General features: G+C 55.8%; 1 protein-coding gene across 5 annotated transcripts; it reads left to right on the top strand.

Annotated features, from left to right (window-relative positions):
• Positions 1-311: 311 nt before the first annotated feature.
• EDC4 (enhancer of mRNA decapping 4) lies at positions 312-11,680 on the top strand. Of its 5 annotated transcripts, none has more exons than XM_070398077.1 (29): positions 312-581; positions 3,402-3,558; positions 3,945-4,056; positions 4,346-4,445; positions 4,699-4,888; positions 4,995-5,142; positions 5,231-5,335; positions 5,665-5,774; positions 5,857-5,940; positions 6,022-6,117; positions 6,217-6,319; positions 6,438-6,618; positions 6,712-6,784; positions 6,865-6,956; positions 7,035-7,222; positions 7,321-7,433; positions 7,526-7,685; positions 8,008-8,441; positions 8,518-8,622; positions 8,707-8,859; positions 8,945-8,981; positions 9,111-9,288; positions 9,403-9,558; positions 9,663-9,778; positions 9,883-10,048; positions 10,135-10,321; positions 10,410-10,629; positions 10,709-10,872; positions 11,126-11,680. In XM_070398077.1, the coding sequence occupies exons 1-29, from the start codon at positions 500-502 to the stop codon at positions 11,316-11,318; spliced, it is 4,203 nt and encodes a 1,400-aa protein (XP_070254178.1). In that variant the 5' UTR covers positions 312-499; the 3' UTR covers positions 11,319-11,680. The 5 variants fall into 5 exon arrangements, with proteins under 5 accessions (XP_070254178.1, XP_070254179.1, XP_070254174.1 ...); XM_070398078.1 differs by having other exon boundaries at positions 7,511-7,685; XM_070398073.1 differs by having other exon boundaries at positions 9,111-9,558.
• The last annotated feature ends 314 nt before the right edge of the window (positions 11,681-11,994 follow it).

The raw sequence follows: 11,994 nt of genomic DNA, 5'->3' as shown, positions 1-11,994 counted from the left end.
TCCTAAAGAGGAAAGCGAGGCCCCTGCTAATTCAGCTTCTTGTTGGAGAGGTCTGACTACAGCCTGAGTGGCGGAGTTGACCCGGTCCTAGGCCCATCATGAGTCCATGCCTTGGAAGTGGGCATAGACCCGACGGGATATCCTGAGGCTAGTAGGGCTTTCTTCTGCCTCAACACTGCGAAACTCTCCGGCCCCCGCTAGCACCTGGCGGGGATAGCGGAGGCAGACGGCTTCTGAAGGAGTGAGGCGCCCGCTCTCAGCCCGGAACCTTTCTTCTCCAGTCCGTGCAGATTCCGGGAGCCGAGGCTCGGCGGGCCGGAAGTGGAGGCGGTTGGTGGGATTGGAGGGTTTCAGGGGCTTGGTGCGGGCCGCGGTTTGTGCGGGTGGACCCATTGTAGTGACCGGCGTGCCGCATCTGGTCCCTGCGCGACTGTGTTCGGCTGGTGCGTGGCGGCAGCGAAACGAACGCGGCGCGTACAGGGCGCTTGTGGCTGGGCCTATGGCCTCCTGCGCGAGCATCGACATAGAGGACGCCACGCAGCACCTACGGGACATTCTCAAGCTGGACCGGCCCGCGGGAGGTGAGCCAGGACAGCGGGGGTGGGCCCTCGCCGAGGGGCAGAGGGGCGGCTCGAGCCAGGCTCGCCCTCAGGGCCTGCAGGCCCCTCCAGACCGGCTCTGCACCCTCCCGGCTGGTTGAGGGCAGACGATGGTTAGAGCGGTAAACTCCTAAGCATGTTCCCAGAAGGGCGCAGACCCCGGGGCGATCCCTTCCCACCCCAGCGCCGGGCCTTTTTGCCTCGTCCTTCAGCGTCTCGGCTGAAGGTGAGGTGAGGCTCCTTCTCTTAAGCCGCGGGGCCCCCTTGGTTTCCTGGCCCCAAAGCCTATCATGTTGCTGGTACTGATCTGAGTGCCCAACCCGTTTGCCGTAGTTCTGAGGCCTAGTCCGTGTTCTGTACGCTAAGTTCGGTGTCGAGACCTGGGCGTTGTGCTGCGGAGCTGTGGATCCCCTCTGCAACTTGCCCTTTCCTCTAAAATAGAGACTTTTAGGCATGCTTTCTGAAACTTTTCTGGAGGAAAAGTGGCCACTCCCAATTCTGTGTCCTTTCTGGGATTAAGGCAAATCACAGACTGCATGGCTCTGATTGAATTAGGCTACAACCATCCGCAAGCCCTGGTTCCTTTCCTTTCTTTTAAACTTTATTTGGGCTTGCAGTGATACTTCAGAGGTGCTCCTGCCCTCGGGGGCTAAGGAAGGTGTAACATAATGCTGTTGAAGGAGAGGAGTGTTTGGGTATGTTGATGGGTATAGAGTGGGTGAGGTAGGGACTGGAGAGTGCCTGAGAACAGGTCTGAGAAAGGAGATAATGTTTAGGTTTTGTAGTATGAACAGTTTAGTAGTCAGGAAGGCATTCACAAAAAAGGAAACAGCATGTGTGAAGGTACCAAAGTTTCCTGGCAGGTTCAGCGACCTGTGAAGTTGTAGTGGTTGAAAGACCAGCTGGTGGTTTAGGTGTGCAGTGTCCAGAGCTGAGAATTGGTGTTTCCTCAGGCCCTGTTCTTTATTATTATTATTATTAATTTATTTAAAATGATTTCAGAGAGAGAGGGAGAGAGAGAGATAGAAACATCAAAGATGAGAGAGAGTCACTGATGGGCTGCCTCCTGCACACCCCCTACTGGGGATTGAGCCTGCAACCTGAACATGAGCCTTTGACCGGAATCGAACAAGGGACCATTCAGTCCACAGGTGGATGCTCTATCCACTGAGCCAAACCAGCGAGGACCCTCAGACCCTGTTCTTAAACCTGCTGGGAGGCCCAGACTGGCTGCTACTGCAGCAGGCACTGGTGCTCATGCTGGGTGGGGTTAACTACCCCCTATTTCCTGAGAAAATCCATCTGCTGCCTGGAACCACTGAGTCCTTTGCACCAGGCCTGGAGTGTGCTCCCTTTACTCATGAGCTTGGCTTGGGCCTTTCATGCTCCTCAGCTGCTAGGTAGACTAAACTCCACACAGGTTTGGTAGAGCCTGGCATGGCCAATCTTGTGCAGTTTGTTTGTCCTCATGATAGCCTTTTTGGGAGAGAGAGTGGTCAGCTTACCCCTGAGCAGCTCAAGTGGCTCTGATCCAAGTGAAGTGGTCTGGAGACTTTTTTTCTGAACTCCTTGTTTATTGATCGATGCTTGATTCTCCTGTTTGCCAAGGAGCTCTGGCTTGTCTCCTCTCATTGGAGGACCATGTCAGACCCCAGACTTTTTTGTGCCTAGAAACTTGATGTGATCCAGAATGTGGAACCCTAGTCTCCTTGCCACCTGGGAGTTTTGGAGTGGTGTCGGAATCTAGGAGGGTGCTTGAAACTCAGTGAATGGCAAACAACTAAAATGCTGTCTTTCCTGACTCAACACACTACCCCATAGTGTCTCTCTTCTTTGTCCAGCTCTTCATGTTCATTCATCCTGAGTTTACCTGCCCAAGGTAGCTTCTTCTGAGCCATTTCTCTGTGGGGCAAGCTCCTTTCTTCCATACTTCCACATCTTATCACTCCCCTTCCATGCCTTAGGAGTCCATCCTTTCTTCTCCAACCCCTGCCACTACCTCGGTCTAGGCCTTGGTATCTCTCACCCAGATTCTCAACTATTCTGCATACTGCCTTAGAGCAATGAGCCCTCTGGCCAGTGCTGACCATGTCACCTTCCCTTTAAAAACTCTTGTGGCTCTCACCGCCACAGGGAGAATCTAAGCACCTCACCCTCATACCTGCTTTCTCTGGAGCCTTGTTTTCCCTTTATCCTTCCCATGTTTGTGTGTTCTAGTTACACTGGCTCTGATGGCAACTCTTCTATGAAATCTGTCCTGACCCTTCCCATGTCCTCCCTCACGTACACATAGTCCCTCTGTGTTGACTCACTCGGGCCTGAGTATTAATTAGCCTTAGCAGTGGTTCTCAACCTTCTGGCCCTTTAAATACAGTTCCTCATGTTGTGACCCAACCATAAAATTATTTTCGTTGCTACTTCATAACTGTAATGTTGCTACTGTTATGAATCGTAATGTAAATATCTGACATGCAGGATGGTCTTAGGCGACCCCTGTGAAAGGGTCGTTCGACCGCCAAAGGGGTCGCGACCCACAGGTTGAGAACCGCTGCTTTAGAGGATCCTTGATGGCTTGCACCCTACTCCAGGTAGAAGAGCCTCATGCTCATCCTTGGTCCTGGTATACATTGGATTCACCTTAAGTGTTATGGAATGAGAGATGAACAAAGGGCCTTCCTTCCCATAGACGTGTCTCAGTTGAGTGTTGCTGAGTACCTGATGGTTCTGGAGGGAGGCCCTGCAGGAAGAGAGGCCAGTAGGCAGGTGAAACAACCTCATGATAGTGGTCCTACCTGTCCTCAGGCCCCAGTGCAGAGAGCCAGCGGCCACCTAACACCTACAATGGTGACCTCAATGGGCTCCTGGTCCCAGACCCCCTCTGCTCAGGGGATGGTACTTCAGCAAACAAGCCTGGTCTCCGGTCCAAGCCATCCATTAACCTGCAGGAGAAGCAGGTCATGTGAGTACCTGGGAGATAATAGTGGTGGTGATGGCATCTTTGGAGTGTCTGTTAGCTAAAGGCATGAGAGGTGGGGAGAGAAGGGCTAGCAGCCTCTGCTGCTCCCACACTAGATTTCCTGGATGGAGCACTTAACCACATGGAGCTTGCCCTAGGATGAGGGGTGAGGACAAGATCAAGGGCTTGGCCTGGATCTAAAGTTTAGGTGCCTGATTTAACATTCCCAAGGAGGGAGGTGAGCTACCGGTCTAGGGATCAGTGGACCCAGAGCTGTGCACCTGGGATTGGACACCTTCCACATGGTAGCTGTATCATCTGCACATTCCAACCCCGCCTATTGAAACTTTGGGTAAACAAGAGTTAAGTTTGTGCACCCCTCCCCGCAGCTGCCTCTCAGGAGATGACAGCTCTACCTGCATTGGGATTTTGGCCAAGGAGGTGGAGATTGTGGCCAGCAGTGATTCCAGCATCTCGAGCAAGGCACGGGGGAGCAACAAGGTACTAGGATGTTGTGGCATGTATGGTAGATGGGGCACACAGTCTCTTCTTCTCCACTGTCATGCTGCCAGTTCCTATGGGGACCACCTTAACAGGTAGTATGCCGCAGTCTTAGGAAGCCAGGGTTGGCTACCAAGTCTCTGGGAATCTGGCCCCAGGAGTTGTGATTGGGTGGCTGGGCTTGCACATGCAGCCTCTGCTGTCCGCAGGGATGCTGGGGAGCACCTAAGCTCTGGGAAAGCTGCCCCAGCCCTCAGCTTCTACGACCTTCCTCACCCTTGGTTCTCAGGTGAAAATCCAGCCTGTCGCCAAGTATGACTGGGAGCAGAAATACTACTATGGCAACCTGATTGCTGTGTCCAACTCCTTCTTGGCCTATGCCATTCGGGGTGAGTTGGGTCAAGGGAGAGGAGGGAGGTGTTCTGCCGGAAGCTCCAGAGATGCAGATTCAGTGTAAGGCCACTCAGCCCACTCAGATGTTAGGGATACAATGGAAGTCTTGTCTCTGCCAGGCCTTGGGTAGCCAAGTGGAAAAACCAAGCTTGAGATTGGTGGTAACACTGAGGCGGGCAAGGGCAGAGCTTCTCTGCTGCTGCCTGGGCCTAGACACTCACTTATGGGCAACCCCTGTCCTGATTCCAGCTGCCAACAATGGCTCAGCGATGGTGCGGGTGATCAGTGTCAGCACTTCGGAGCGGACCCTGCTCAAGGGCTTCACAGGCAGTGTGGCTGACCTGGCCTTCGCACACGTCAACTCCCCACAGTTGGCCTGCCTAGATGAGGCAGGAAACCTGTTCGTGTGGCACTTGGCTCTGGTTAATGGCAAAATTCAGTATCCTTTCCTTGGGATGGAATGGGGGGCTGAAAAAAGGTGGGCAGAGCTGGGGATGCCAGACACACTCATCATCCACTTGTCTAATCCTTAACACCCCACTTAGAGAAGAGATTTTGGTCCATATCCGGCAGCCAGAGGGTACGCCACTGAACCACTTCCGTAGGATCATCTGGTGCCCCTTCATTCCCGAGGAGAGTGAAGACTGCTGTGAGGAGGGCAGCCCAATGGTGGCCCTGTTGCATGAGGACCGGGTGAGGAGGCTGGGCATAGGGAGAGGGGGTGGATAGAGCAGCCATGGTGTGGACATGGGCTGAACACTCACCTCTCTGTACCCTCCAGGCTGAGGTGTGGAACCTGGACATGCTCCGTTCCAACCACAGCACCTGGCCCGTGGATGTCAGCCAAATCAAGCAGGGCTTCATCATGGTAAAAGGCCACAGCACAGTAAGCCTGCAACTGACTGCCTCCCTTCTCTTCCCCTTTTCTTATGTCTCTCATCTATTCCTCATACCCATAGCTGCTCAGATAGCTTTACTGGCATTCTGCCCATGGGGACATGGATCACAGAGTAACCTTTACCTGGGGAGCTCATGCCTAATGTGCACCCCATGGGTCTAGTCTTCTTTATGACCCCCCCTCCCAATTCTTCAGTCTTTCACGCAAATGTGCAGATCCACTGCGGGTCAGGCCAGCTCACTGTCATTTTCATCTGAGATGGGCTTGCTCCCACCTCTAGTCAGGTGGTAAAGCAAGGCTCTTTGGGTTCTTCCCAGTACCTGAGTGAAGGGGCCCTCTCACCTGATGGGACTGTCCTGGCTACAGCAAGCCATGATGGCTTTGTCAAGTTCTGGCAGATCTACATTGAGGGGCAGGACGAGCCAAGGTAAGGCAGGAGCTGAGGGACCAGGAACCCCCAGGTAGGGGACTAGATCACCTACTCAGGTCCCTCATCTGCCTGCTTGCAGATGTCTGCATGAATTGAAGCCTCATGATGGGCGGCCACTCTCCTGCCTCCTATTTTGTGACAACCACAAGAAACAGGACCCTGAGTGAGTGAGTGGGCAGGCAAGCGGGTGATGCACTGGACCTTGGGCTCCCAGCCAGTCTCTCAGTGTCTTATTGCTTTGCAGGGTCCCTTTCTGGAGGTTTCTCATTACTGGTGCTGACCAGAATCAGGAGTTAAAGATGTGGTGCACAGTGTCTTGGACCTGCCTGCAGACCATTCGGTAAACACAAGCTGGGGAGCTGGACGGGCGTAGCAGGGTTGGGGATGTGAGTTCTTTCCACTCTCTTAGGCTCATTCATCCTGCCTTGTGACCTCCCAGTTTCTCTCCAGATATCTTCAGCTCAGTGAGTGTGCCCCCTAGCCTCAAAGTCTGCTTGGACCTCTCAGCAGAATACCTGATTCTCAGCGATGTACAACGGAAGGTAGACTGCATTGGGGACACCTCGGGCAGAGTTGGTATCATCGGGCAGGTAGGGATATGTGGCACATCCACAGCCTTCACAGCCCCTGAGCTCAGCTGTGAATGCGCTGCCTGTGCAGGTCCTTTATGTGATGGAGCTGCTGCAGAACCAGGAAGAAGGCCGTGCCTGCTTCAGTTCCATCTCTGAGTTCCTGCTCACCCACCCTGTACTGAGCTTCGGTATCCAGGTGGTGAGTCGCTGCCGGCTGCGGCACACGGAGGTGCTGCCTGCTGAGGAAGAGAACGACAGCCTCGGGGCTGGTGAGCTGCTCAGGGTCGGGGCTGTATGTTGGTATGTAGGGAGTGCCAAGGCACAGAGGGCCAGGGGTTTAGTTGTCCACACTGTCCTTGCAGATGGGACCCACGGAGCTGGTGCCATGGAGTCTGCAGCCGGTGTGCTCATCAAGCTCTTCTGTGTGCATACTAAGTGAGTGTGCCCTGTCTGCCCCTCCTCACCCTACTGACTCTGGCCCCTTTGAGCCCTCTCCTATCCTCCTCTTCCTGAAGGGCATTGCAAGATGTGCAGATCCGCTTCCAGCCACAGCTGAACCCTGATGTGGTGGCCCCGCTCCCCACCCACACTGCCCATGAGGATTTTGGTGAGTAAGGGGGGAGAAGAAAGCAGGTTAAACTGGCCAGGGTCTGAGATCTGACTAAAGTGGCAGATTTCCCCACAGCATTTGGAGAATCTCGGCCTGAACTGGGCTCCGAGGGCCTGAGTTCAGCTACTCACGGCTCCCAGCCTGATCTCCGACGCATTGTGGAGCTACCTGCACCCGCTGACTTCCTTAGTCTGAGCAGTGAGACCAAGCCCAAGCTGATGACACCTGACGCCTTCATGACACCTAGCACCTCCTTGCAACAGGTGTGCTGGGGCTGGGGCTTGGGGCTTAGGGCTTAGGGCAGGGGGACCTGGGAATCCCTCCCCATCGGCCACAGCTCTTACTCTCTGTATCTCCCCAGATTGCTTCATCACCTAGTAATAGCAGCAGTAGCAGCAGCAGCAGCAGCAGCTCCTCTCTTACAGCTGTATCTGCCATGAGCAGTACCTCAGCTGTGGACCCCTCCTTGCCCAGGTGAAGTGAGGGTCAGAGTTGGGGGGTGACAAGGGTTGGTGCCAGCTGATGCCAAGCTCTGGCTGCTTATGCCTCAGCCTTCCTGCCATCAGGCCACCTGAGGAGCTGACCTTGAGCCCCAAGCTGCAGCTGGATGGCAGTCTGACAATGAGCAGCAGCGGCGGCAGCAGCCTGCAGACAAGCCCACGCAGCCTCCTGCCCAGCCTGCTCCCAGGGGCAGCTGACAAATTAACTCCCAAAGGGCCTGGACAGGTGCGTGAGTGTGAAATGCAGGTTAGCAGGTGTATAACATCAGGAAGGTCGGAGCAGTCTTCTATAGCACCCTGTCTCCTTGTCCTGTTCTGCTTCAAGTGGCCCATATTTCCCTTGAGGTCATCTCAGCCTGCCATGTTCCCTGCAGGGCAGCTCCTTAGCCTATCCATTCCCACCTCCTCTCCTCCAGAGCTGTGGCTGTCTTTTACTGCATCCCCCTTCCCCACTGCCCCATCGCATCACTGCAAACACCAGTGCCTTGTCTCTGTGTTTCCCCCACCCCTATTTCCTTCCATCTAAGTCCCCATTTTGGCCCCTTCAGGTACCTACTGCTGCCTCTGCACTCGCCCTGGAGCTGCAGGAAGTAGAGCCCTTGGGGCTACCCCAGGCTTCCCCCAGCCGTACCCGCTCTCCTGATGTTATCTCCTCGGCTTCCACTGCCCTGTCCCAGGACATCCCTGAGATCGCATCTGAGGCCCTGTCCCGTGGCTTTGGCTCCTCTGCTCCTGAGGACCTTGAGCCAAACAGTATGGCCTCAGCTGCCTCTGCACTACATCTGCTGTCCCCACGCCCCCGGCCAGGTCCTGAGCTTGGCCCCCAGCTTAGCCTGGATGGAGGCCCGGGGGATGGGGATCGGCATAGTACCCCTTCCCTTCTGGAGGCAGCCTTGACCCAGGAGGCCACAGCCCCTGACAGTCAGGTCTGGCCAACAGCACCAGACATTACTCGGGAGACCTGCAGCAGTCTCGCAGAAAGGTGAGGAGCTTGGGAGGGGGAAAGTATACTGATGCTAAGGGTTTCAGATGGTCATCTGAGTCGGCCGTCCTCCCAGCCCTAGGAATGGCCTTCAGGAAAAGCATAAGAGCCTGGCCTTCCACCGACCACCTTATCACTTGCTGCAGCAACATGACAGCCAGGACACCAGCGCTGAACAAAGGTAGATGCCACTCGACAACCTTTCTCTCACAAGGGAGGGCCAGCAAGTGGTAGGCACTTAGGCCTCTTTCTCCCCTTTTCACAGTGACCACGATGATGAGGTGGCCAGCCTTGCCTCTGCTGCAGGGGGCTTTAGCACCAAAGTTCCCACTCCACGACTGCCTGCCAAGGACTGGAAGACTAAGGGATCCCCTCGGACCTCACCCAAGCTCAAGAGGAAGGGCAAAAAGGATGACGGGTAGGAGAGGGCCTGGGGCCAGGGGAAGGGGTGGTCCCTAGGCTGCCTGCATGACTTGGCCTGAGGTGTTTCTCGCCTATGGCAGGGATTCAGCCGTGGGATCCCGGCTCACGGAGCACCAGGTGAGTGAGCAAATACCCTTTCTACTTCTAGGATTCCTCTCTCAGGGTGGGGAAGAGTTCTGGGCCATTCCCTAGTCTAGTGTGTGGGGACAGGTGGGGTAGGCATGTGATTGTTGGTGCTACTGGCAGGTGGCAGAGCCCCCTGAGGACTGGCCAGCACTAATTTGGCAACAGCAGAGAGAGCTGGTGGAGCTGCGGCACAGCCAAGAAGAGCTGCTGCAGCGTCTGTGCACCCAGCTCGAAGGCCTGCAGAGCACCGTCACAGGCCACGTGGAACGTGCCCTCGAGTCTCGGCACGAACAGGAGCGTATCCTTGTGGGCAGTGACCTGGCATTGCAGAGGGATAGGGGCAGCTGCAGCATTCTTAGACCTAGAAGGGAAGTGGGACCTGCTCCAGGCCTGTTCCTTAACTACAGTGCAGAGCGGCGGCTGGAGCGGGCACTGGCCGAGGGGCAGCAACGGGGTGGGCAGCTGCAGGAACAGCTGACACAACAGCTGTCCCAGGCACTGTCTTCTGCTGTGGCCGGGCGACTGGAGCGGAGCATACGGGATGAGATCAAGAAGACGGTGCCTCCATGTGAGTTTTGCATGGAGACTTCTGGATGGGCTGGATGGGAGTGGGCCCCCCACCTGTCAAGCTGCTTCTCATGGCTCCACCTCTCCCTCCGAACCCTGCCCCAGGTGTCTCTAGGAGTCTGGAGCCTGTGGCAGGCCAGCTGAACACCTCAGTGGCCACCAAGCTCACGGCTGTGGAGGGTAGCATGAAAGAGAATATCTCCAAGCTGCTGAAGTCCAAGGTGCTAAAGGGTTAAAGATGAAGGAGGTTGGTGGTTGGTGGGGTTGGTCAGGCCAGCTGGGGCTCAGACTTTTGGCTCCACCCGGCCCCTCCCTCTACCCCCAGAACTTGACAGATGCCATCGCCCGAGCAGCTGCAGACACATTACAGGGGCCCATGCAGGCCGCCTACCGTGAAGCCTTCCAGAGTGTGGTGCTGCCTGCCTTTGAGAAGAGCTGCCAGGCTATGTTCCAGCAGATCAATGATAGTTTCCGACTGGGCACACAGGAATGTGAGTGGAGTCATATGCTCCAAGGTGGAGGAGGGGCTATCCTCTTCTTCCCCATCACTCTCATGGCCCCCCTGGTCAACTTTCAGACTTGCAACAGCTAGAGAGCCACATGAAGAGCCGGAAGGTGCGAGAGCAGGAGGCGAGGGAGCCTGTATTAGCTCAGCTGCGGGGCCTGGTCAGCACACTGCAGGGCGCCACTGAGCAGATGGCAGCCACTGTGTCCAGCAGTGTCCGGGCTGAAGTGCAGCACCAGCTGCATGTGGCTGTGGGCAGGTGTGTGGGTAGGGTCCTGGGCAAGGTGGTAGGTTTGGAAAGGGCCACACCAGCCTCCCTACTTCATCTCCCTCATTTCCCTTTGCAGCCTGCAGGAGTCCATTCTAGCACAGGTACAGCGCATTGTTAAGGGTGAGGTGAGTGTGGCACTCAAGGAGCAGCAGGCCGCCGTCACCTCTAGCATCATGCAGGCCATGCGCTCAGCTGCCGGCACACCTGTCCCTACTACCCACCTCGACTGCCAGGCCCAGCAAGCCCATATCCTGCAGCTGCTGCAGCAGGGCCACCTCAATCAGGCCTTCCAGCAGGTATGCCAGGCGTTAGGCCCAGCTAAGGCTCAAGTGTTTCCTGACAAGGCCCACACACTAAATGCTATTCTCTACGCAGGCCCTGACAGCTGCTGACCTGAACCTGGTGCTATATGTTTGTGAAACTGTGGACCCGGGCCAGGTTTTTGGGCAGCCACCCTGCCCACTCTCCCAGCCTGTGCTCCTTTCCCTCATCCAGCAGCTGGCCTCTGACCTTGGCACTCGAACTGACCTCAAGCTAAGGTGAGTGGGCGCAGTTGGACCAGGAGATGGACCAGGAGATGGGCTCAGGTGGTGGTGGGGGAACAGTTCAAAGCAGAGACTCCAGCTCTAGCCTGACTCCCTCCCTAATTCTCTCCACCAGTTCCCTTTGCCTCCACCCATCTCGGGCCTGGAGGGTTCCTTTGTTAGGCATCCCTGTCGGCCTCAGTGCCACCAGGGGGCGCTCCCATCTGCCGGAGCTCACCTGTAACCTGTACCTTTCCTCTGTCCTCAGCTACTTGGAAGAGGCTGTGATGCATCTGGACCACAGTGACCCTGTCACTCGGGACCACATGGGCTCCGTCATGGCCCAGGTGCGCCAGAAGCTCTTCCAGTTCCTGCAGGCCGAACCACACAACTCACTCAGCAAAGTGGCCCGGCGTCTCAGCCTCATGTTGCATGGCCTTGTGACCCCCAGCCTCCCTTAGCTAAGCCTGCCGTGCCCTGGGGTGGGGTGGCACTGAAGGCCAGTAGACGGGCCTAGGCCAAAGCAGGGTCATGTCTGCTCTTTACCTGCTCAGGCTTCCACCTCTGCACCTCTGAGGTGGTTGAGGGGGTGAGCACTGGCTGTGGTCTACTGGTTATGGTAGCCAGCAGGTTTAGGCTGGGCCCAGGTGGGTATTGTGCCTTCTTGGGTTCTGCCATGCCTGGAGCATGACCCCCCGAGATTGTGACACCACTTGAGTTGAATTTTCCATGTTCGTTTTTACCTCTGTTTTGGATCTTTTTGTTTTTGAAAAACATTAAGGAATTCAATTAAATGCTTTTGGAATAAAATGGAATATGTGTGCTTTTGGTGTGTCTTTGGAGTGACTTTGATAACTGCTCTCTATTCCCTGGCCTCTCTTCTCCTTCTGTAGAGCTCTGTCAAGGCCAACCCACTCCATGGTCCTGGCCACCCACCCTCATCGGCTTTCCTACATCTCCCCTTTCCATCCCTGGGCCAAGGGCCCTGGGCTCAGCTTAGCCAGCAGTGATCCCCTGGGCTCTTATCTCTAGGGTCCCTCTTTGTCAACTTGCCTACTGATTTGCCTACTGGTGGTGGGGCTGCCTGCTGGCTTTGAAGCCCCGCCCCCAGCTCCCATCCAATCACAGTCCCTCCTT

This window comes from Myotis yumanensis, unplaced genomic scaffold (genome assembly GCF_028538775.1).
Source record: "Myotis yumanensis isolate MYYU_CA2020_CCGP unplaced genomic scaffold, mMyoYum1.0.hap1 SCAF_18, whole genome shotgun sequence".
NCBI lineage: Eukaryota > Metazoa > Chordata > Mammalia > Chiroptera > Vespertilionidae > Myotis > Myotis yumanensis.
This window is presented reverse-complemented; position numbering and strand designations above follow the sequence as displayed.

Coding starts and splice junctions, on each gene's coding strand:
- EDC4 (XM_070398073.1), top strand. CDS start 500: ATGGCCTCCTGCGCGAGCATCGACATAGAGGACGCCACGCAGCACCTA. Junction 5,336..5,664: donor TGGTAAAAGGCCACAGCACA/GTAAGCCTGCAA, acceptor GGTTCTTCCCAG/TACCTGAGTGAAGGGGCCCT. Junction 8,623..8,706: donor GACACCAGCGCTGAACAAAG/GTAGATGCCACT, acceptor CCCTTTTCACAG/TGACCACGATGATGAGGTGG.